Here is a 26,893-nt window from a genome sequence, read left to right as displayed (position 1 = left end):
CAATGCTCAACATGCTACTGCTCAGATTTCACATTTTCAATTTCACAATGGGAAGCAATACAGTATTGTTTTTATATTTCTTTAATGTCACTTTGGTGAAAGCTAAAATAACCTTTCTGCAACCTCTTCATTCATACTTTGCTGTGACATCTTCCACATCTGTAATGATTTCTCACATATCAAAGCACAATTTACCTATGCATTACATCCCACTTGGTGAAATGGGAATTTTCCCCAAATATATACTGTAAGAGTGAAAATTTTCACATTTCGTGCAACCAGAAACTAAAACGAAAATATATGTAAAAGCACACAAACATTTTTGCTTGTCATATGTCCAATCTGATGAAGTCTCATTTCCGCGAAATTAAAAGCATGCGAAACTTTTCTTATCCGGCCAAGCACAAAAAATTACTTGTTGACTGCGAAAATATCCACTTTCACAGTATGTAGATTCAGTGAATGCAGAATGAGAATGATGTTGGGGGAAATCAGTTTAAAGTGAAGAATTTCAAAGTTTTGGTGAAATCCATACGCCATCATTGCTGGATACGAAGACTACAAGAATTCTTTATAATACAGCTGGGCAGCAATAATACAGAATATCTTAAGAGATAATGGTAACATTATTCCCTCCATTCTGAAAGAAGCAAGTCAAGTGCTCTTTCAGGATGCTCCAAAAATGAAACTTGCAGAAGATAAGCAAATTCTTTACATTCAAGTTCATTCAATTTTCATGTATAAAGAAGTTTCCAAAAAATTTGAGTTTGCATACAATGCCACTGTCAGATAAATACCTGTCCATGAAGATCTGTGTTTAACAGCATCACAGCACACGTCAGGGAGTGAGCCGCATCAGAGGACTCTAGCACACCGGGGTTGCAGTCGAAGAAGCGCCTTGAGAAATGCGCCAGCACCCGCTCGCGCTCTTGCGACTCGCCGACTATCGTGACACACTGGAGGAAGTCTCGGAGCGCTTCGTCCAGCCTGTCTGCCGTAAAATCAAAATACTCCAGGTACTCCTTGGCGACAAGCTTGCAGAATTCATTCCTGGAAATCACAAAAAAAAACAACAACAACATTTTGAACGTAAGACTAAAAGTAGAGTATGTTCTCTACCATTTGTAAATGCTTTTAGAATACATATGTATATAGTTTTTTGCACCTGTCTTTTTCTTTTTCTTTTTCTTTTTTTGATGCCACTCCATGGCACTGTTCTGACAGTTATGCAAATTAAAGGTTAGCCTGCACATCTGCTGTTGAATGATGATGGCTCTTTGACATGTTCATCTGGCTAGCTGCTAGGGTAGAACAAGTGCAGCAAATGGAAAGGGTGGCTGCCAAGTGATAAATGCAATACATCTCACCAGATTAGTATAACAAAATGTGATCCACCTACAATGTATGTAACTAAAGAGAGAACCCCAGAGTGATCAAAGGGGTGAAAGTACAAGTATAGAGGAAGACCCGCAACTGAGCATTTGTGACCCTGCACCTCAAAACAAACAAAAAGTCGCCAGATATGAATTTTTAGTTAAGACAATATTCTGAAAGAGCAGACCTTAAGCTTTAAAATGATGTATAACTCAAATCAAATGGACTCTCCTAACCTATCTAAATATTGGAAAGAAAGCACAAACTCAGGAAAAGTGTGAACTGAGAAAAGAGGCTCTGAAGTACAGTGTCTATTCAAGCGCTTAATCTTTACCAAACCGTGCTGGCTGTGCGATGAATGGGACAAAAAAAACCAGGAAGTAAACCACCAGAGTAACAGCAATGAAGGGATTATCAGATAAAACTGAAATTAAGCATGCCTCATTAACACATTCTGTACATAATCAATGCCAACTTTCAAAGCAGTAGCACTATCTTTTCAAACGTTATTAGAGTTGAAAGTGAAGAGTGTGGACAAGGTTTTTCAGAAATGAAAAAGGGATTCTAAAGACACACCTAATCACACTATTCTACCAAAAATGTTCGAGATAAACTGCTAAAAAAACACACTTTCCTGCCTGTTTTATGATACCAAATTTTAGCATAATGTAAAAGAAGACCCGCTCTTTTAGAAAATATGAAAAAGTCAAGTTGGGCTAGGTTGACCCATTTCACTTATTTTCAGTCCTTGCGCAAAATCAGTGTGTGCGACTTTATGTTCGTTTTGAGGTGCACGGTCACATTTGATACTTTTAAACCTTGCAAACATAGCTCAGGTGAGATACTCCACCTCCACCAAGTACTCTATTTGGTACAATAAGTGCTTCAAACAGTTCCACAATTATTTCTGAGCCTTCAGTTCTGTTTACATAGATCCCATCTGAGTTTCACGCTCTCTCTCTCTCTCCACCCCTTTTTTTTTCCCTTTTTTTTCTACGGGGGGGGGGGGGGAGGGGGGAGACACATTAAGCATGTGACTTTATTTCTAAAACTTTTGCTCATACTCCATGTTCAGATTGATCTCATACATGTAGTTGGTGTAAAAGCACACATCACAACAGAAGTTTCAAGAAAATCCAAATGAGATGACAAAAAAGAGAAGTTTTAGGAGTGTCAAATGATTTCCCACAACAGTATTATTGCTTAGTCACACAACCGTGCATATTAGAGCAGTGATGCCATCACCTACCAATTCTTTCTCTGTTCTGTGAAATATCTGGACATAATCTGTTCTGTCAGTAATCCAGTGTCTACAATTTTGACAAGTCAGTCTCAGAGAAAGATTTGTAAGCAAGCAAATGGGAGGCTCATGAAGCCATGACCTCAACTTAATTTGCACAATCATGACTCTGCTAGTTTTGCGGATCTTCAAATCTTACGGGCAGCATGCAGTTTACCTTGTTTCTACATAGAGAAAGTGGTTCATCTAGCACAGAACAGTGAATACATTCTACTGTGCCTTACAAGTGTAAAGAAGAAATCATGGAGTAGAATACCATTCCATGAACTCCATGGCACCTATAGGTGTATGTGGTTGCCATGAAATACTGAATGGAAACTCCCATTAATTGTTTTTAGGCAAACAATCTCTCAACAACCTAAATAAAATCAAATAGCATGAAATTCTCAAATTTTTGTCAATACCTTTTACTTAAATGTATTGATACATCTTCACGTTTAAATCCATCAAGCTCATAGAGTCGCTTCGCAAGCCTCTTAGCTGATGGTAAGTCCAAGTTCTTAGGGTTTTCATGGAGGGCACTTTCCAAACTGTCCATGTCTGGAAATTCGGCATCGTCAGTGCTTGAGCTAGCTGTGGAATTGGTGAGTACTGCGGCAGTTGGGCTTTTGCCAGAGCCAAAACTATCGCTGATTGCACTTGAGTGACCACTGACAGGTGATTCTTCAACACCGTTTAAGTCCCCACTGCCTTTTCTGGGTTCCAAATCGGAAGGATTTGTTTGAATTCCTATTGCATTTGTGGACAGCTTGGGCTTCGACGTCTCCTGCGTCTCTTTGCTACTTGTGACTGTCACTGCTGTAACAGTGCTCTTGATGGGTTCAATGTTTGATGACGTTGCTGTTACTTTCACTACTGGAGTTGCTGACGAGAAGGCACTATCCGTGGATATAGAGTGGCTACTGGCACAGGTGTTTGCTGCATTTTCAAGTCTAGTCCGGACCTCTTGGCTGTGGTTGTGGGTGGTGGGGAACTGAGCGGTGGTTATTCGAACCAATTCTCTCTGGCCTACACCATTCATAATGACTTCTGGTTGAGTGAATTGCACTGAAGAATGTATATCATTGACAGTTTTTGGAGGGAAACCTTCGTCATATAGATCACGTTCATGTCTACTGGCCCCTACATCATTATCGGTATCACTGCGACCCTTTTCCTCTGAGAGACGACTAGCTGCTAGCAGCGAGTCTTCACGATGGATGAGAGCTGTTGTTGTTAACTTTTGGCCGACAAATGCTTCTAAAGTCATAGAATCTGTGCTGCAAGAATTGGAGATGGCTTCATTGGTGAGTTGCTCTCGTATTGTGGAAGCATCTACAGAATTTCCCTGCATGCTAGGACATGATGATCCCTGCTGTTCTTCCTGACTCTGACTAAGCTTGCCGGGATTGGAAATTTTCTTCTGAAGTACACGAGACTGGACCAACCTCGCCGATACGGGACTATTGTTCGCATTGACTGCATTGCTGCTTGTCGCACAAAAATGCTCACTGGGGTCTTGAGAAGAGTCTAATTTGGTAATGTCCTTGCTGGGTGAATCTGCAATGTCCTCATTTACTTCATTTGATGAGCCAACATAAGAATTGTTTCTCACTTTGCTGATCTCAAGCTTATCACTTTGTGGCTTTGTGCTAGTGACAGTTACTGATTTTTGACGCTGTTGATTGAATCCTGAAGTCATATCCAAGGGAGCCAAAAACCGCACAACTCGATTTCTAATGGCCGTATCTGAGAAAAAGTCAAGAGAAAAATAGACAGCAAATCAGACTTTGCATTCATCATAATGATTCAGGCTCAGCAAAAATATGAAACCACAAGTACAAACTGACAGGAAAATAAAATCAAAATGTATTTGATATTTACTTCTAATCAGATAATCACAATAAGCATGATACATGTATATTTGATGCTAAGGCAGGAAATGTGAAAATCTATGCTGAAACCCTCTGAATAGGCATCCCTGCAAGCTGAACTCGTGAAAGGGAAGTCAAAATTGCCACATCTTACTCACAGAGTGTACAATGCTGGTCACCCTGTATTGCATGTTTAAAATAGTTGACGATATTCTGCATGTACAACGTAAACAGTAAATCAGCCATGAGTAATTTAGCCTGACTGCTCTGATGGGCATGTGTTGACTGTTTTTCCTTGCATACAAAAATGTGGATCTGTGCACTCACAGGCTTATCTGATCTACAACAGTGTATTTTGAGATTTTTTTTGTTCCTGTGATGGGGGAGAGGGGGATTGGAACAATTTTTCTCACATCATGGATTAACTATCTCCAGTTGATGACTCACATTCCGGCTTTAATATCTGATGGCCTTAGCCACTGTAGCCATTCACGCTGGACCATATTCGTTCATGAGTAATAATCATGGAAAACAGCTTGCAGACCATAATTATGATCATGTATAGCCAAAGAAAATGTTATAGAATGACTCTTATTTCACAAAGGCCTTAAAAGACGATGTAAGAATTATTTTTCATCATTATTATTATTATTATTTTTTTTTTTTTTGTGGGGGGGGGGGGGGGGGGGAGGGGGGTTGTACATGTATGGCACAAAATGCCTGATTAATGCCATGTGCTAACTTTTGCCAGTAAGTCACCTTCAGTGAACCATTTATAGGCTGTAATCATTTGGCCATTTTGCACGGTGTGGGTGGCATGGACTGTATCACCAAGTTTGCACCCTATATTTGGTGAGGAAATAGGATATTTGATGTGCGTAAGTTGTGGCTCATTCAGACCTCTTCTATTTCAATCATACCCTTTTAGAGAGGCAGTGTGTTTGCCCCCTACTGGAAAGGCCAGCATGATAGTACATAGCATTGCTGTACTGGGCTTGAACTCAAGCACTGTGACTGCAAAGCAGACATGCTATTAAAGGACAAGTCCACCTTCATAGACATGTGGATTGAGTTAATGCAGCAATATTAGTAAAACACATCATTGAGAGTTTGAGGAAAATTGGACAATCCATTCAAAAGTTACGGATTTCTTAAATTTCTGCTCAGTCACTGCTGGATGAGAAGACTACTTCAGCTTGTGATGTCACATGTGTACAACGATATAAAGGAAAACATAAGGAATATTCAACATATTTTCACTTTTCTCGCATAATAAAAGAACGCTTGACTTGACTCTTTCAGAAGGGAGGGAGAATAACATTACCCATAACATACATCAGTGACAGGTTGAAGAAATGTGCACTTTTTTCAAAAAGTTGAATTTTGTGAAATTCTCTTTATATTTTCCTTATATCGTTGTAGGCATGTGACATCATACATTACATAGTCTTCTCATCCAGCAGTGACTGCACAGGTAATTTAAAAAATCATAACTTTTGAACAGATCGTCCGATTTTCCCCCAACTTTCACTAATGTGTTCTAATATATGAAGGTGAACTTGTCCTTCAAACTGAAATTATAATCTTTTGCCTAGAGTGTCCTGTTTCTGGGCTTCTGTATGAGAAACACATACACAGTGAATAACTTGGTATCCTAAATCACAAAGAATACAATAATGAAACCTGATCATACATTAAAAAAGTAAAAGATTAATAAACCAGTGTTTGTTCCCATAACAATCCTACAGGCAGCATTAGCTAATGATCAATGACTTTTGACCTGGACTTGTGACCCTTTACCTTGTTACTTCACATGCAAATTATTATGTATTACTTAACAGTTATTCTTCCTTACATATCACACCACCAGTGGGCATTCCGAGCTAAATATTTGCTGGAAAATTGCATTTTAGCCAAAGTACAATGACAACTGGCTCTGACCACTCACCAAATCATTTCACACAGAACATCCATTTAATGTCTTATCATCTATTATCACATTACCACAGGACTTCCCTACCTGTTAAAAGTAACAGCTAGAAATGACATCATTAATAGCTAAAAGCCATATCAATATCCTTACTGTAGCGATGCTGTCATCCCAACACGCGATACACTGTAGATCCAATGGAGTCATCCCATGAGACTGACACCAACGAGTTTGACATTGAAAAAAAAAGGCCCACGTATCATACAGCCCATGAGTTCTACAGTAGGCAAAGAAGGCCCATGAGCTTGACACCAGGTAAAAACAGCCCATGAGTTTGAAATTACAACGCTGGGCTTAATATGTCAGTCTTGTGGGCCTTGTTTGCTTGGTGTCGAACTCGTGGGCGATATAACTCATGGGTTGTATGACTCCTGGGCTGTATGACTCGTGGGTGTCGGTCTCATGACGTGCACCCAATCCAACATCCAATACACAGACCATCCTACTCCTCATCAATCGATAAATCCCTGTTGATCAACGTGGATTTACAAACTATCGCCAGCGTGAGAACTGGCACGACACCTCACTTGGGTCAGTGCATGGCATGCAGTGTTTAGACGGCATCTTTTACATTTTTGCAGTCGATACCCTTATTAAAATATTACAATGCAACAGAGTCATCCAACGCTATGGTACTCACAAAAATGTGAAATTCTCACCCTGCTCCGTCACCCTGCAATGGCATAAATAATGGCCTGCTTTTTCACTTTTGATCTATGAATAGATGAGTTATTAAAGAATGCCTCTTCAGCCAGTGGCTGACTAATTGTTAGGCATGCTACATACCAAACTTTAAAACAAAGGACATGCAAAGCACTTGAATGTTCTTTTTTTTTTCAAAATCACACCCATCTAGGATTACTCCTTTGCGTTGTAACTACACTTGCAACTGCCATGTTCTTAAGCTCTATGAAATAGATGACTACTTAAACCGTAGGTATCTATTTTTGATTGGCTATAAAGACAAACACTCACCTTCTCTAACTCTCAGTATCAGGTCATCAGGTGATTTCATCAAAGCAGTGACAACTGGAAGAGAAGAAGGAAAACAAATACACTAATTCAATCCGTGTGGGAGTGTGGCCATTTGTATTCAATGTTTATATTCACATCACAAACGATAGCATGCTTACTGCTCCTAACAGCTAATATAAACTAGTTTGTCCAGGCAGGAAGACCAAGATTTACTTTTGCAAAAAAAAAAAATTACTGTACTTATCCCCATACTTAACCCATTGAGGACGAGTCCTGAGTATACTCGGGCAGGTGTCTATGGGGAAATGCGTGTTGTAGCAAAATCAGCCCGTCCTCAATGGGTTAAAAAGAGGGAATGTTCTGGTAAGGGATTGTACTTGGTAAATAATTTGCAGAATATAAAATAGATGACACTGTGCCTGGGATTGATTGTATCGGTACACCTTATGGTCATTTATGGTCTATAATCTGTAGGGGGACTTCATTTAACAAGCAGTGCTTCTAAGTAGCCCCCTCCACATTTGTATATGGTGTTAATTCTATCTCAGAATATCACTATATTTTGTACATACATGTAATATACTCTGTATAGTTTTGATATGATGTCCACTATGTGTTATACCCTGTATATTTTATCATATAATGTCCACTATGTGGAATATGAATAAATTTCATTTCAAATTTCATTACATTTCAATTTTTGGCAAAAAATGTTGAAACAAACAAGAAAGTAAACTGTTAGCTCACATATTTTGCTATAAAATATATTCCAACAGACCGTTTCTGTAATCTATTAAAATTACTGGATTCCCCCCCCCCCCCCCCCCTACCGCCAAGTAACGTAGCATTTCATTCACCTGCTCCCTCCCCTAAGTTCCATAGGCAGGCATTCGCTTTAGTTGTTGCTAGGTAGGGCGAGCCCTCAGCAATTCACATGAACAAAGTATGCATAAAGTGAAGAAGAAGATGAAAATGTACAATTTAGTCCCCAATTTGGTTTGTTTCCTACACATTTCACTCTTTCTTTCTTTCTTGTCTACCTTTCTTGTCATATCCCATCATGTAATATTAATTGAGTTTTCTTCTCAGAGCCTGTTGTGATGGAAACCCAGGGATGTCTTTCACCTCCTAGCCTTTTGACAAGGTCTTGTGGCCTAGGAATGAGAATAACTTGCCATACCGAGCACTGCAAGAAACAAGTGAACGCAAGACTGATTGGTGCATCCACGAAGCTTTTTTAAACCTGGGTTTTTTTCCTGCTGCCTTGTGAGGTACATGAGTATGAATTATTAATGTATTGATCATGAGTCAAACCGCAGTTGTAATAATGATGACGTTTCAACGCTGGCAATGCAGGCAGCTACTACGGGCAGCACAGGCTCGATACTGATGAGCAAGCAGCTGACATGCATACATTGTACTTATGCATATTCATTAGATGCGACATCACTGCGAGCAATGCACCTGCTGATTGGCCGCTACCTTTTTGGTAGCAGAATCAGTGAAAAACAACGTTTATGATAACAAATTCATGTCAGGTGTAAAAAGGCTTCCTAGCTGCACCACTCGGCCTAGCGTTCCGTGTTCCCTCGCAGTTAGTCTCTTTTTCAGCCACGAGGCCTTGTCAAAAGGCTACCCACCTCCCTGCTCCACCACTCTCTATCCCCATACCTCTGTTGTTATGTACACAAATAGAGCATCCCAATATATGACAACATCCCGCCTAAAGGTCAGCTGCAACACAAACATATTACACAACTTTCCCACATACTTTCTCATCCCCATACCATGTGGTACACATCAATCGTGCGTCTGGAATATTAAAATGCAGTCTGATACCCCTTTCAGTAACTCATGCATTTCTGGCCAGCTCCTGGCCCGAGCTAATTTGGCCCGTGCCAAGCAGTAAAAATTGCTTTCAGTAACTACAGCAGAGCCGCGCTACTTTTACGATGACCCATTCACGAACTCGGCCACGTAAGGGATAACTGCCATGGTAACTGAACACGTCATGGACAGAGCGGAAGTGTATTTTTGCGCGATATTTGATGTGCATGCCGCGTGCTCATGAGCTGAATAGCGTAAGCTGTGACCTTTGACCATGAAAGGAATTTTGGCCCGCGCCTGGCGCTGCTATCATTCATAAACTCTTCGATCAGTGCCAGGCCCGTGCCTGGTGCTAGCTGCAGCAGCGCCAAAATAGCCCGCTCCTGGCCAGCTCCTGGGTCGGGCCACTTTGGCCCGACCCATTCATAAACTCAAAATTTTACGACTTAGCTCGGGCCTGGCGCTAGCCAGGAGAGTTACTGAAAGGGGTATGAAACACTGAAGTCCGAGCAAGTGGAACTCAAACAGTAGAGGGAGCTATCTAATAAATGTAGCTAATTAAAATCTGGCTTATGAAAGAAAGCACCTGACTTTAAACATGGTGGCGTGTCCTATTTTTTGATAACTAAGCCATTTAAAAACTAATTTTGCTAAAAAGCAAATTTTGTTTTGCCTCTTATTTGCAAACATTTTCAGGTTCATTATCTTGTGAAGTGCCCTCCAACCAACCTGAACAGTTAGTTCTACATTCACACGACTTTCCTAAACTTAAATATTAGCTCGAAGTGTCAGTCTTTGATGATTTGATCGTAGTTTAGCCCCATGTAGATGGAGCTACTTGAAAGTTAGCAATCTGAAAGATTAGTTGATGACACGATAATCGGAAAAAAAACTCGAAAGTTAGTGTGACCTCTCCATGAACCCTATTTCCCACTCAGCTTCCAGGTCAATTTCTCCAGTGCATGTTGTACAATCCTGTATCGTTGCACATTATCCGGTCTATCGCTAGCTGCATGTACATTAATTTCTTCTGGTTCTGTGGTTTCATCACTGAGTGGGACTCTCACGTGAAAGTTAAATCTCTAGTTTACAGTGCAGGGCTGAGCCGAGCCCAGGCTGAGCTCAGGCTGAGCCCGGCCTCAATTGCGGTACTCGGCCATGCAATTTTGTCCATTTACAGTGGAGGGCTCAGCCTGGGCTTTTAATTCAAACCTTTCAATATTTTGTCGTAGTGGCGCTCTGCTTGTAAACAAATGATTATTATTGGGAGCACGCCGGTCGCAATTTGGTACCACATTTGGCCAAGTTTGCGTTTACAGTGAGAAAAGGCCGGGCCGAGACTACATGTACCTCCAGAGCTTGGCCAGATGCACAGTCGTTTTTGGTACCGCATTTGGCCTTTTGAGCGTTTACAGTGAAAGGAAGGCGTGGCTCAGCCTGGCCTGAGCCCGGCCTTGTCACTTACTGTAAATGGGTCTTAGATTAGGTGTCATGTGGACATGTACAGTTGAAGTTCAACATTTATATTGTACAAGCTAATCACTGATGAAGTTTACAATTTCAAAGATTACAAACATCCAGTGTGAAAGTAACTACCATGGTAGTTTAAATGGAGCACACTTATTCATTGACCTAAATTTGGTGTTGCCTTTACAGAATCACTGACAGTGAAATCTCCCTACTAAAAGTGATCAGATTACAAGTTTTAAACTTATTACTATCCATTGTTCATTGCATGAGAAAAAATATCACTGAAGGTGATTAATACCCCCGCCCTGTGACGACAGTCTTACCCAAGGAATGATCTTTCCTTGATCTTCTGCCATTTAAATGCCGTTACCATGGCAACGCAGCGTCCGACACGTCCGAAAAATATGTCTTGCACATCTTCCCACCAAGACTATTGTGTGTGCCACATTTCATAAGCTTTTGTCAAAAACTGAGGAAGTAGTTCAATCCACAAGATCTTTCCTTGATCTTCCGCCATTAATATGCCGTTACCATGGCAACGCAGCTTCCGACACGTCCAAAAAATATGTCTTGCACATCTTCCCACCAAGACCAATGTGTGTGCCACATTTCATGAGCTTCAGTCGAATACAGAGGAAGTAGTTCAATCCGCAAGATCTTTCCTTGATCTTCCGCCATTAATATGCCGTTACCATGGCAACGCAGCTTCCGACACGTCCAAAAAATATGTCTTGCACATCTTCCCACCAAGACCAATGTGTGTGCCACATTTCATGAGCTTCAGTCGAATACAGAGGAAGTAGTTCAATCCGCAAGATCTTTCCTTGATCTTCTGCCATTTATATGCCGTTACCATGGCAACGCAGCTTCCGACACGTCCGAAAAATATGTCTTCCACATCTTCCCACCAAGATCAAGGTGTGTGCCACATTTCATAAGCTTTGGTCAAAAAACTGAGGAAGTAGTTAAATCCGCAAGATCTTTCCTTGATCTTCTGCCATTAATATGCCGTTACCATGGCAACGTACTTTCGGGTACTGTCAAAAAATGCGTCTTGCACATCTACAACCAAAGGCACACATCTGTACCAAGTTTCATGGAAATTGGGCAAAAACTGAGGAAGTAGTTTGCAACACAAAATTTTCCATCATTTTGGCTCATAATATGTGAGCTGTTACCATGGCAACATACTTTTTGTCACTGTCAAGAAATGTGTCATGCTGACCTATATCCTAAGACAAACATTCAATATGAATTCCATGAGAATTGGAAGAACACTGATGAAGCAGTTTTGCCATGAAGCATTTTGCCCTATATTTTACCAACCTGCCGTTACCATGGCAACGCACTTTTTGCCACTGCGGAAATATGTGTCTTGCACATTAACATATTCAGATGAACATCTGTACCTAATTTCATAAAAATTGATCAAAAACTGTGGGAGGAGTTCACGACGCAAGATTTGTACCCGTTTTTGCCCATAATATGCTGTTACCATGGCAACGTACTTTTGGGTACTGTCAAAAAATGTCTTGCACATCTACAACCCAAGGCACACATCTGTGCCAAGTTTTATGGGAATCGGTTGAAAACTGAGGAAGTAGTTCGCGATGCAAGATTTGCAACGGACCGACCGCCCGACCGACCGCCCGACCGACCGCCCGCTGATTCCTATATACCCCCTTCAAACTTCGTTTGGCGGGGGTATAATAAAATAGATATGATTTGCCCGACTATGATTCATTTTCCTCGAAATTGTAATCATCGTGTAGTGATCACTGAGTCAAATTTGAAAAATGTCAGTATGGTCAACCCTTTTGCATTCTGAATTCAATATCTGACCAGTAACAGGACAGGATGGTTGAACAACCCTTGTTGACTATTAAATCACCATAATGATCACAAGTCATGATCAGAAAATGTTTTGTATACGTGTGGGTTTGGATTCTTACAACAGTGTACATATGTAGACCAATCACAATAAGTGTCTAAAAAGTATTACATGGGGATTCACATCTTTGACCTAATCAAAGAAATAGACAATCTTATCAAACAAACCTAAGCTAGAGATTAACATACAAACATACTGTAGAAATACAGGTGAGCCCTTTTATAATGTGATATTTGACACTGCAGCATTTTTCCATACTATGACAGATATCGATAGATTAGATATTCTAATACACTTGTAGGTCCACAGACTGCAGCAACTTGTGGGTGAAAAGATAGTGCTGCTTTAAAAACAAACATTTTTTTAATTTGTGTCAAAAGGATGGAAAATGTTAATTTTGTAAAAATGGGTGTTTGTCTGTCATGTTTACATTAACCCACCTTTGTGGGTGTGCAAGTATAAATATCGCGAGGAAAAAGAGAGAGAGTGAGAGATGGGGGGGGGGGGAAGACAGAGACTGTTCTACTCGCTTCAAATGACAAGCTTTCTATGGCTCGCTACCTGCCATACAGGAGTGGACGCATCTGCTAGTAGCAGCCAAAATACCCTCCGACCATGTCCACTAATTGGCAGATAGTTCACTGTACTGTGTGCTACAGAAGTGATACCTCAGCCTTAATTCAGTACACGGCACAGGGTGTGTTATCTATTTGATTCTTGTGTGTCGTCTAATGAGCATGCGAGACATGCCACATGTTTGTTTGTGTAATGTGTAGATATGCCCCTGGTTGTGAAACCGCCACGCCTCTTCGTTCAGTTTGTTGTGGTGAACAAACCAAGAATTGGAAATAATGAGTGTTAAAAAAATCTTCTCGTACCGACAAATCTTGTTACGTGTTTCCAAAATTAGCTTGCTAATGCTACATTCTGTACACTTGTACACGTGTATACTGAGTAGGTTATGCCATAGACATGCCTGTTAAACAAATTCAAATTTGGAAAACCTCCTCTCAATGCAATGGAATCTTGTTGTATTGGAGTAACTTATGATGGGTACACCTGTATTAAGAATAGCTTGATTCCCTCTTCTTGATCTGGAGAACAAGCATTTTCTAGGTCTTTGGATGAAAACTCTTCTATAATTTTGAAAATATTCTTTTTCACTTTCATATACAATCACACAGGGTGACAGTGCATCTTTGCTGCTCTCATTTCGTGAATTGACAATTTGGAGCACTTCAAAATCTCATTCAAGACTTGCCAGGCATTCAATTGCTAACTCTTTCGGAGGAGTCTGCACCTTCGATTTTTTTCTTTCTTTCTTTCTTTTAAATGGCGCCATGTATTGTACAAATGCTGTGAATCATTTATCATTCTCTCTTTGTCCTCTGTCGGTATGAATGTGTGCTGTGAATCATGGGTATGAATATGGATTCTGGTGTATGAATAAGATGTGAAAGACGTTGATTATTCTTGAACTGAATATTACGAAAATTGTGTAGGGAATTATAATACGATTTTGCACCATGGTAAAAGATTTTTGTAGAGGGGTTAACTTGAAGTATGTTTTCTAAATGTCAGAGTGAATATTTCAATGCATAAATTTCAGGACTTTGTGAATAACAAGCCAGGGTGTTATGTTTGCTTGAAATTGAATTCTCTGAATACGGAATTCAGAGTAACAAAAAATAAAGGTCCGGTAGTACAATACACTCTCCTACAACTTCTCCTACAAGTTACACTGTCCACAAAATTGATTATGGATGGAAAGACAGACAGATGGAAGAACGGTACAATGGATGGATGGACGGATGGATAATGAACACACTATCCCAAAACATTATGCCTCCGGCGACATCTCATGGCTGAGGCATAATCAATGGTGGATCATTCATTAAACATTCAACACCAGTCTTCTGAGTGAACACAATGATACAATGATACAACAAATTCATGACAACTGTGAGATTTAGTAAGTGGGATTATGTAATCTCCATGAAAGTCATCACTTTACATGCAACACATAACTCAACACTTTACATCAAACACACACAACTCACTTTTAGTCATTTTAAATGGCTTTAAACAATATGGAACATGGGTACAGAAAATCAATCTAACACAACAGTTTCTGTGAAAGAGTAGAGTCAACTAAAATAACATTTTCTTTCTTACTTCATCAGCTTGCTTCCTAATTGTACACTTTTAAGTGTTAGCAGTGAAATGATGACCACATCTCCTTTGGCCCTTTCTCTAAACTCTGAAAAGGAAATTAGATCAACTCACAGGGACTTTACCCACTGTGGACTTCCTACTCCTGTAAGTGCTTACAGTTTTGCCTGCAGGAAAGTGTATGAGTGTTATCAAACACAGTCACCTATACTGCATGAATTCACTTTGTGTCACATTTTAGTTGGTTAACTGTGTTAGGACAAGAGGAGGAAAACAATAGACAAAGATCATCAGGCCATTTATTTGAGAGTCAGGCTATTTAGAAAATGAGCCACTTTGGAATTCAGCCATTTTGAGTGTCAGCCATGGCAGCTCTTGCCAGTTTTACTAATACTTGAGATGGTGTAGATAGCTTGCCCTTCAGGTTTGGCAGCATTTATGCTGACTTCATCCAAGAAAATGTGATATTTGCAGATTTCTCAGTCAGCCTGCCTACATGCTCACCTTAACTCATGCATGCTTTGGCTATTCAAACAGGAAAAGTACCAGTACATGGAAATCTAGACTGAACGAATGGATGACATAATATATGAATTCGATGAGTAGCAGATGAATATTTAGGTGTAGACTGGAAAGCATTAGACCAATCAATACATGCACTAATCAACTGTACATACGCAAAGTGAGAATAGGTCATGCGGGTTAAAGACTACACATCATGCTGAATGGAAAGTGACCTAAATGGAAAATGAACGAAGTGGTGGAAACCAAACGACATCTACGTCGTAGGCCAAACTGCCAACTAACAAAATGATGGTTTAGCAGCCAAACAGATCAGTAGGGGAATTACTAAATACGTGACACATTCCTTTGGGTGGTACAAAGTATTTTCACAAATTTTCTGAGTTGATTGCTACGTATTGTAATCATGAAATTAACGACTCATAAAGATATCACCTCCCACAACACAAATGGACAGTATAATGTTTCAAAGGTGGATGTTATCTCCTGAAAAGGGATTTATACAGCACCATGCACACTACCCAAACTCATTGGTATGAATATGTGTTAACTACAACAAATGTAGAAGACTTTTTAAATGGGTAATGACAGCAAAGAGTTTTTATGAAGCACAATACACATGTGCATAAAAGTAGGCCAAGTGAACTTCCTGGATATCAAAACATTATTGATTGATAACAGCGCAGCTGTGATTTGATTTGATTGTTGACATAATCAGGGATGAGTGACAACAACTTCTGTTCATTTGTCACTGAATAAAGGGTTGAACCTTGCCACGTTGCTACCTAAACACAAAGAACAATAGGAACCTACAAAAACCAACAACACACCTCAATACCAAGTTGTTGAAAATGACTAACAACCCAAATACTACGGTTGTAAGCAGTCTTACAAATATACTGTATGTGTGTCTAGTCAGAGTGATCTTTGACCTTGACGAAGATGGATCAATCAGGGCAGCACCAATAAATTCTGATGTCCTCTCCTACCCATTATAAACCTCTCCAATTTTTTAATCTTTTTTTTTTTTTTTGGGGGGGGGGGGGGGGGGTCATCCAATAATGTAGATAGTAGAGCACACACAAATGGATCTTTTAATATTCTTTACCTAAGATAAAAATCGGAAAACAGTGGAAATTCTCACAAAGATAACAGACAGATAACACCTTCAAGGCAGCCATAAATTAAATCTGTCTAGAAATGTGGATAGTAGAGCGCACACAAGAATCGTTAATGCCTCTGAAGCCAAAGTATTCTCGCGAGGATAGAATGAGTATCAGCCTGCCAAGCTCTAAAGACCAAAAATCATACTACACTTGTATATGTACAATGAAAAAAAGAAATCTGATGAAGGCAAAATTTTCATTTCAAAACCATACTTTCATTTCATGAAAGGAGAAATGAAAAGTGAAAATTTGGATTTTCAGTTTTTCATACTACTAGTACTTGGCAGCTCTGCATTACAGTGTATGTGTTAGCCTCCCTCATCCAAGGATGGTGTACGCATACAGCTGTACCTTCCAAGCATCAATCATGCCAGTCCTCATGAAATCATGAAAACTTTGATTTTTACAAATTGCCCTCTCAACAACATACATTGTATCACCCCAACGCTCTTCCAATTGGCTGCCCGTGCCAAAGGTGTACACAACTTACTTATTTCAATCCTGAATGTGTCACTCAGGCAGCATCAAAATGTCAAGGTAATTTGCACTGCTCAGGCATGGGCAAGCTGATTGCCAAGTTGTTTGTTACTGCGATGTTTGATAGTGTATCATACAATACATTAATTTACAACTTATAGGATAAGGATAAGCTTGTTTCAATTAGTCAGAGTAGGGTGCCCTCATATGACACTCATTTGTCTTTGTTGCAACTCCATTTCTACACATTATATTATTTTACCATACAATATTCCAAGGAGTTTTTGGTCACCATATGGAAAAAAAAAAACACAACCTGATGCTGTATGCACCATATAGCCAGTCTAATTCGGGACTTCCCAACAATTTCTAAATTCGCAATAATGGAGTACAGTATTAAATGCAGAAATATGGTTACTCCCATTATAACAAACACGGTAATTTCGCATACAACATGTAAAACGAAGTCAGGGCCAAAATAGCCCATGTAGATATCTTTATACACTTTAAGTTGTCAGAAACAATGAAATTTTAGTATCAACAAAAGAAAACTGCCGGTCCCAAGGACCTCGTTGTAACAGAGGTTGCCTGAACACTTCAAATATGGCACATGACCTCTCTACTTCATGACCTTTCTCTTCTTATAACACGAATGATGCACATCAATACACCTTCATTTCTGATACCTCCTTGAGTATTACAGTTTAATACAAAAGAGGCATAGATTATTTGTTAGGAGATGACATTCCCTTATTTAGTCAGCTGCAATAGAAATTGTAGTACCTTTTCATGAAATCAAGTAGTCCTTGCTCACATCACACTCACTCTCACACACACACACACACACACACACAAGAGCCCTCATGGCACTGTGAGGGGTGAGAGGCAACAATGATATCAACTAAACTGTTAAACAATTTAAGTTACTCATTCACTGGATTGGATCACTGCATTTTTATGCTAACCAAATGTTTCCCATGAGATGTCTGAATTTCCTATGGAATCACTCTGATTTCAATGCTTACCTTCTTTAGTGGTCTTGTTTTCCATGGCCTCATTGTTGATTTCAAGTATCACATCCCCAACTTGCATCTGTATTATTAAGAAAGGGAACAAGATCCAGAGAAAAGCATAAACAGAAAAGCATGTTAAGAGAAACAATGAACTTAGGCAAGTAAAGAGCAAAATTATTTCTGTATTAACATTCTTTGTCTTTGCCACGTCATTAAAAAAATGACCAAAAACATATGGGGGGGGGGGGGGGCTATGCAGTGATACAGCATTGGAAGGCTACCTATACAAATTTAGTTTCTAGTAAGAATAAAAATCAGTATGGGTTAACTGCACTTGTGAATACAGCAGGTCATGTCGGACCAGTAAATTTGGCAATTCCTGAAAAGTTACTGGCCGGACAATAATTTTCACCAGGCTGAAACTGTCGACCGGCACCATGAGTGTAACTCCCACTTTTGTTCTAAAATGGAACTAAGCACATGAGATGCTCTTTAGATGTGTTATCAATGAATTAAACTGCCCCTTCTGCAAATAGGCACCCTGTCACAAACAGGGATAGACTTCTAAGTTCCAGTCTAATCAAGGCAAGCCGCCCATAATTTGACCATAATGCCATCCAAAATTTGACCGCCGGCTATTAAAGAAACCAGTACATGCTTTTGCATGCGGTCAAATTTTGGCATGGGACGTCAAACCTTGGTGCAGTTTTTACTCCAGAATAGGTTTAACCTTATCAAATGATCAACCATATCAAAAGGGGCTTATAATGATACTGCCCATACAGCTAAGTGGTTGTAGAATGTCTAATGTTATATGGTATACCCCTTCATGTATTTGAATGCATCAAAAAAGACGGAAGTCAGTCCTACAGGTCACTGTAGGGGGACTCTTAACAACTGTCGCAATGGATAAAGGGTGAGGTACATCATCCTTCTCAAATGCGTCTACTACTACTGTACAGTGCACTCCTGTTATAACGAAATGCTCGGGACCAGCAGTTTTCTTTCGTTATAACGAAATTTCGTTATAACCAAACAAATACAATATATACAATGAAAACAAGGAAACCACGTGTATATATATATCATATTCTGTTTGCTGAACACTCATCATACACTGGAAAGCTATGTGAAATGTGATGGGATAACTGTATTACAATGATAAACGCAAGTTCCCTTCAGAAACTGTGCGTGACACAAGGAGCAAACACACAGTGGTGTGAAGCGTTCACCCATGCAGAGACGCTATAAATGCTTGTTCCGCTACGTATTTTCGAAAGCAATTCGCATTTCGTTATAACGGAGCACATTTCTTTTGTTTTTCTTTGTCTGTGGCACTCGGAAAAGACTTCGTTATAACGGAAATTTCGCTATAACCGTGTTCGTTATAAGCGAATTTTGTACCATAGATTTTAATAGTGATAATTTTTGGACCAGAAGATTTCCTTCGTTATAACGAAATTTCGTTATAACCGTGTTCGTTGTAACGGGAGTGCACTGTACTAGTAATTCAGAGTCCTAGATCAGCAAATTTGAACTTGAAACATAAAATTAACATCTCACGAATACAATGCGCTCACCAGCTGATTGAAATATCCAAGATATGGGTGGAATTTTCATGGAAAAATACACAACTACCAGCCCTTCTATACAGTCATATTTTACAAGCTCTCTTTAAAAATATGAATCCATGAACATGCAACAGGAATGGTCCCTTGGCCAATCAGAGCATGGCTTATGTACACAAGCACAATAAAAAGGGTGACTTACAGCTAGTGAAGGCGATGTTGTGATATGGATACAAATTTTTGCCATCTAAGCTAGTACTCTGTATTTCCATTGCAAAATGTGGGAAAGTTAAAATATTGCTGCATAATGTTGTTTTCATTCATACTGTCAAACTTGTTTGAAGGTAAAAAAGCTGTATGAAATTGGGGTTCTAATGTTAGTCATGCTTTGTCCACACACGACCACGGGCAGAGCACCCCTAATGGCTATGTACAGGAGCCAGTAGGACAGCCTTCTGTCTGTAACTTGTAAGGAGGGGATTCTGTGAGGCCAGACGTAGTCTCCAGGGAAAACAGCCCGGACTAAAAGATACAGACTGATCTTTCAGTCAATCAGTTGTATTACTGTCACAAATGTACACACTAGTAGTTATGTACACGTACATGTATGATGTACTGTATGCCTGGCTGTTTAATGTGTAAGTACACAGGTGGACCAGATTACTGGAGAACATTCTATGTGGTATAGATATAGTACATACAGGCTGACCAGATCAGAGGAGAATTTTCTAGGTGGTATACAATGTAGCTATACAGTATATGCATGTAACAGGAAATACATTATAGCTCACTCAATTTAGATTGATTTCACCCATTCCAGAATGTTCTGGGAAGTGCTAACATATTTGGCTGAGTGAGGCACTGTCCCTGTAGCCCAATGTGATTGGTAGTTATTCTTGGTAATGATGTTTTGTACATAGTTAGGCAGTGAGTCATCCAGGTTTCCTGGAACTTGGACTGGCTAGTAGGTTGGAGAGAGTTATAGAATGTGCTAGAAGGGGGTGAATGGATAGTATATAAGCCAGAGAAATTCTGCAGTAGGCAGAGTACCCAACACCTCTGCTCTGAGAGTTACGTCACTTCTGGCTCTGAAGCGACTTGTTATAGTCAGTCCTGTGTTACCTGCTGACCTGTTATGTTTGTGGAGATAAGGCCTGGGAGACATTTTGCCTGCAGAGAATTAATGTGCCTTCATTGGAGATAGACTCCATATTTTTATGTCAATGGACATTGCTACGGCAAAGCTGTGACGGGCTGGATTCCTAGCTGGACAATATAAAGTGAATCATCATTCAACGCATCGACTGGACGTGGTCGTTGGATTCTGCACATTTCGCTGTGAACATTATACTGTGGATCTATTGTGGACATATACCCTGGATTTATAACGCAGACTATTGTAACCTGTGCCTCTGGATTTACGTCCAAGGAATCACTCATCGGTGCATCGCGGATCATTCATTTGTGCATCAAGCATCGTATTTGGACACTACCAGGGAACTGTAGGGATTTCGTGATTTAGTGAGTAAGTGATTCCATTACTGACTTATATTTGTTTCTAGTGACCATTATTATACTGATGTGAAAACTGATTACGAGTCTGTACCTACAATATCACTGTTAATAAACCGCCTGAACATCAGTTGATTGTTTCTTTTGTGCGATCATTCTCGGAGTGATTTTGGTCGTAACAATTACGCTACGCTTGTTTTACTTGTTTATCTTCTGTTGTTTGATCAGACACTTGTATTGTCTTGCGTATGCCAAAATTAATGATAAAATGATCTAAGGAATAACGAAATGTCAGAAACATCAACATCCAGACCAAGTTGCACTCAAGCAGTAGCAGTCTAGTAAACCACTAAACAGGCCACAATCATGTACAATGGCAATGGCATATCAAGGTCTATCTAGGACACGTTCTAATCTACAATTTATTTCAAATGAACACAGTTAGGATTCAGGAAGTCTACATGAATACTGGGTCTGAAGTCTGATGAAGCAGGCACTGCACTGGGCAATTGTGCACTTTACAGCCCTATATTATCGGTACCTCATTCACCGTATGCAGAGACTCCAACCCGCCCCAAGCACCTTCTGATCTGGAGATTATCCCGCCTGAAACCCCTAGCCAACGGGAGACTCCAACTTGATGTGCGCGAAGCGCAAATTTCTTGTGGCTGGGGTCCAGGGCCCGCTGAAGCTAAAATAAGGGTTCTACTGTAGATGCTATCTAATACTAAGGCTTATTTTTCAACATACGATGACACTAAGTAAGAAATCCTTTCAAGCGGGAGACACAGAGCCAGGGCGGGAGAAATTAAATCTTAAGCAGGAGAAGGGAAGATTTTGCAAAAATGGGCTTTCTCCAGGAGATCTCCTGTCGAAAGCAGGAGAGTTGGAGTCTCTGCATATGCCAAGGTGATATCCCAGGCCATGAACCACCACGCAATGAGCAGCTGGTGAGTTTCTCTCGCTGTATGGAACACCGCGCCGTTTTAACAAGTGATAAGGTCACTAGATTCTAGAAGCCCGCCTCATTTACTGCGCTTCTGCAGAGCCGACACATCGAAGCGCACATTGTGCGATCGCGATTTTGCGTGCCTTTGCTCTCCGCTGCAGGATTATCGAGCTTATACATACAGCTATTAGTATTATACAATGTTGCATCGCAAATTGCCATGATCATGGCACAAAATGTGAGAAAGTTGGCAGTACCAGTAGTCTGCAATACAAGAGATTCCATTTTTCAACATCTTAGCTTGCACCAGCTCGCCACAACAGTTACATGAATATTTTTATGCCTCCATCATCCATCCAGATCCGACCCCATCACAAATCCTGCAAACCAACCACGCGAGCGAGGCTTAAATTTGTGTAAATTATGACATGTGTCCATGTAGTGGCTTCCAGTAAATCGGTAGCTATACACACTTCGCACGGCATCTGGTCATGCTCGTGGAACGGTAACTGTGTAGACGAATAGGCATAAACACTACAGACAGACTGACGAATTGGGATAAGATTTGTTATATAATAATAAGATTTATCATTATTTCACAGAATAATTTCGCCAAGCAAGGCCGCGAGTGGACTGACAACTAACGGTTAGTTTAATAGAGGTCTAGTGAAGTGTCATGACGTTCTGTTTGCTTTTCCAGAGGAGGGTCTCCATTTGCAGGCCGCATCATGGCATCAATCAGCAATCAGACTGAGCGCTAGAGGCAGAGCAAGAGGAATACTGCCGAGTGCTGGCAAATCATCACGATCATAGTCATTGACCTACGGATCGGAGGTAATGTACCTCACAAAGGCAGCCATGAATAGCCTAGACAAGGCCCAAAAGACCTTATTCAAAACCCTGCTAGGATTTCCTCCTTCCACAGCCAACGAATCTGTGCACATATTGACCAGGCTTCCCAATGTTTCCGACAAAATTTCCATACTCCGGCTCAGGCTGCTCGGGAAGATGATCACACTAACACCCGACAGGGTCGAGTACCGTCTGTTCCAGCACATGCTGTGCCATCACCCAGGCTCCAAAACAACCAAAGCCTTCAAGACCCTTCTTCAACAGTACAACCTTCCACCCTTAGAAGATATCATGTACATGCCCACCACTTTCCAGCAGTGGAAGAAGATCACCAATGCAGCAGTCCTGGGTCACAGAGAAAACAAATCCAAAGAGGCAATGGCCACCAAGTCCACACTTTACCTCCTCAGTTCCTTGGACCCGGCTCAGGTATCTACCCTCCTCCCCACCAGACTGGACTCGCATTCTCTTCGACGGGCAGTACCAGTTAAATGTCAGCTGCTTTGTGGAGTCTATCCCACTAATGCACTTGTCAATGTAATGACTCACCCCACTACCCCCGGACATGGGTGCGTCATTTCCTCGTTTGGTCCGTCAAATTTGTGACCCAGGTGTGCGTCATTTTACCAGTTATGTCCGTCAAATTTTTGACCGAGAGGTGCGTCAAAATCCCATCATTGTCGTCAAATTTTTGACCGAGGGGTGCGTCATGGTACGTCACTTGGCTATGGAAAATAACACGCATTATTCTGAACCGAGGGGTGCGTCATGGTATGCACTTGGCTATGGAAAACTGCACGCATTTTTGCACGCTACCAGTACCGGATACACGTACGTACCGCAAGTGAATTTACAGTGAGCGCTTTCCCGCGGCAAGTGAAAATCAAAGTCGGGAAGCGTTTTGGAGTAGGCCTAAGAGGGAAAAATGCTTGCCCGAATCTGGCAAGCAAATGATTTAAAAGCCACCCTTTCTCCTAACATTTTCTTTCCAACAAACTCATGAAATCACGCATACTCACTCTCAAGCCAGACGGACTGTTTAGCGATATAACGATTTCAACCTCACAGTACTAGATAGTAAAATCAAAGATCGTATACGGAATTCCGTATACGATCTTTGGTATACCGTTGCGTGGTGCGTACTGCGCGTACCTACCTGCAGTATAGTATCAGTAGCAGGCAAGTCGAGTGTTAGTGGTGCGCGACTCGCTCGCTAACGCTGTCATGGCTGTGCAATTCGCAAGTGAGCAGCGCGCTCGTTATTCCTCATCGAACGTACATCGTCCATGTGTTGCATTCAACCGGACTAATGGCCGCGCACATACAGCGCATCTGCAGACAAGTCATGGCCAGGTGACTATGGATTGCATGCACACATTCGGAATATCGTAGCAGCAGAGTGATGTACGGTGAATGACGGTACGGTGCTTACAGGGCCAGGGTAAGGGAAACTTGCCGAAACTTTGACAAATTGTGTTTACGAACCGAAAGAAAATGAAATTGCGTGAATAAAGCGTATGCAAAAATCCTTTCAGTATTTACGGGGTGCGTCAAATGTACCGAGGATGTCCGTCAAGAAAGTGACCTAGGTGTTCGTCAAAAACCCCGTGTTGTCTGTCAAAAAAGTGACTGTGGTGTTCGTCAAAAACCCCGTGTGGTCCGTCAAAAAGTGACTGTGGGGGTGCGTCAAAAACCCCGTGTGGTCAGTCAAAAAATGACCATGACGCACCCATGTCCGGGGGTAGTGGGGTGCGTCATTACATTGACAAGTGCATAACACCCGTCCAACTTTGGTTGGGAAGCTACAGAACACTAGATGCCCCTGTCAGATGCTCAAAGATGACACCATCACTCATCTCCTTGGGGAGTGCGAGCTGTACGCCAAGGAGAGGAAGATCTATATCTCTCACCTACCAGAAAGATAGCGGAAATTGCTCTCCCAGACGCCCCAAGATAAGCAAGCCACATTCACTGCCAGCCTAATACTCACCGGAACAAGTGACCCCAATATTTCTCAGGAAAAAGCTGCAATTCTGCACATCAACTCCCTTCGCTTCCTAGCTGCTATGCATGTGATCCGCTCATCCATGACATTATAACCTCTTCATACTTGCTGCTTAATATGTTGCTTCATCTTGTCTTCCTCATCTCTCTGCTCTTAGCTGTTATTTATTGTGTTGACTCTTGTCTGCTGTCTCTGGCTTGACCCATGACCACATTAGTATGGTAGGTGTTCAACACACCGACCGGGTCCATATCAACCGACTGCGCACTATAATGGCATTGCGCGTACAGAAAGAAAATGTACGCATGGGACTACGCGCAACGGTGTTCGATTCTTCACTGGGCTACGCTACCGAGTAAAATGAGGCAAAAACAAATAAGTGTTCCCTCAAAATTAACGAAATTTAGCAAAATTGAATAAGATTTATTGTGTAACTACATATAACTAGGCATACCTTTGCTGACTCGTTATAGATGTAGAGTATCCTTCCGTAATGAATTTGATGATTTTGACCGCAAAATTGTCACCGCCGCTTGTACGATCGTGCACACACGTTGCACATACACATGACAGAATTATTTTGTCGCCCGCTATGATACGACCGTACGAGTTGAAGCAGAAACAATAAATGAATGTGAAAAAACAAACCGACTCATCTAATTTATTTCAATTACGATGAAAAGTTTCCTAATGAAAAGCAATTCATATTCATCAAACAGTCCTTCAAAAGTAGTATCGAAGGATTCAAAATATATTCAAATATTATTGGGGAAAAAATGACGGCTAGAAAAAAAAAGCGGCCTGTCCAAAAAACGCATTTAAGTGCCCTTTATACGTATTGTCAGGGTGGTCGGTTGAAATGAACAGGGCAACTGAGTGCGGAAAAAATGACACCACACGCGTTCGAAGCCGCCATCTAGAGCGCGTACCTCAGATCGCATTTTCAGTGTGCGCTTGTGAATCCGCAGTATTTTCTCCACACGTGAGTAAAATTTCAGGCAAATTGTGAGATTTTTCACGTTTCAATTGATAGAAAAACGTTAGGTGGCCGGTACACACCCAACCTACGTACATGTGTACATTGCAACCAGGCATTAAAAATCTTCTGCGAATCTAACGCAGTTCTCCAGGACTGGAGGAAGTCAACAAAAGAAGAAGAAGATTGCTGAATGCTGAGACTCCAAGTTGTAGACTGAGATAAATTAGAATTGTAATTTTGACCCATCCCCATCTAAACGTATTCGCAGTATCGCGGTACCGAACTGTGCCTTCAGCAGTTGCCAGTGGGTAGCAAAACATACGGTATGCATAAGAACGTAGAACCGTAGTACGGAGCTGTGGGGGGATATCGGTGGGAGGGATGTCCTGTACTGGCTGTAGCTGTCTGTGCGCTTTCACTTGCGACTCGCAATTGTAAATGTGCGTTTAACACACCCTCGATTGGTTGCAAGACATTCATAGAACTAGTCTATATTACGACTTTTCACACTTACTCCATCACACTCAGAGGCAGGAGAATCGCTCAGAATATCACATATCACCGGTGGAAATCCAGTGCCCCTGCCTCCCATTAGTGAGAAGCCAAATCCACCTGAAAGGGCCCGTTGAAGTTGAAGTATTTTTTGGTTTGGCCCACAGTGTCCTCCTCCAGCCCCGTCCATCACGAAGAAATCAACACCGTACAGCCCATGATTCGCTGCTGCTTTCGATATGACTGCCCAACAACAATAAAATAGGACACGGCGACAGTTTGGGTGTAGCGAATTGATAACGGGACACACGCATCAATCTACGAGCTTCCTAATTCCACTGGCTAGCTTCAAGACAGTGCAGTGGCCGATACGCCTGTGTTTTGCCAGAGTTGGCATAATTTTCTGGCATAATCTTTGAGCATCTTCAGCATTTAGCAAAGATGCTACGCGTAATTTGGCCTTATCTGTTTTGTTTGCTTATTTGGGCGTTTTGGGTTTTTTTTAA

At 41.0% G+C, this 26,893-nt stretch overlaps 1 protein-coding gene across 1 annotated transcript in view; it reads right to left on the bottom strand.

The window, feature by feature from the left end:
- LOC139736973 (uncharacterized) overlaps positions 1-26,577 on the bottom strand; it is a 38,014-nt gene extending 11,437 nt beyond the window's left edge. Inside the window, exons 1-5 of the mRNA XM_071647648.1 lie at positions 26,410-26,577; positions 18,043-18,109; positions 7,493-7,546; positions 3,079-4,402; positions 798-1,050 (exon numbers count right to left, since the gene is read on the bottom strand). Coding sequence (XP_071503749.1) covers positions 798-1,050; positions 3,079-4,402; positions 7,493-7,546; positions 18,043-18,109; positions 26,410-26,577 — 1,866 coding nt within the window. The remainder of the gene's footprint in view (positions 1-797; positions 1,051-3,078; positions 4,403-7,492; positions 7,547-18,042; positions 18,110-26,409) is intronic.
- Positions 26,578-26,893: the final 316 nt, after the last annotated feature.

This window comes from Diadema antillarum, unplaced genomic scaffold, assembly GCF_040938485.1.
Source record: "Diadema antillarum isolate AM-2024a unplaced genomic scaffold, OU_Dant_1.0 seq00000674_RagTag, whole genome shotgun sequence".
In the NCBI taxonomy this organism is placed as follows: domain Eukaryota; kingdom Metazoa; phylum Echinodermata; class Echinoidea; order Diadematoida; family Diadematidae; genus Diadema; species Diadema antillarum.
This window is presented reverse-complemented; position numbering and strand designations above follow the sequence as displayed.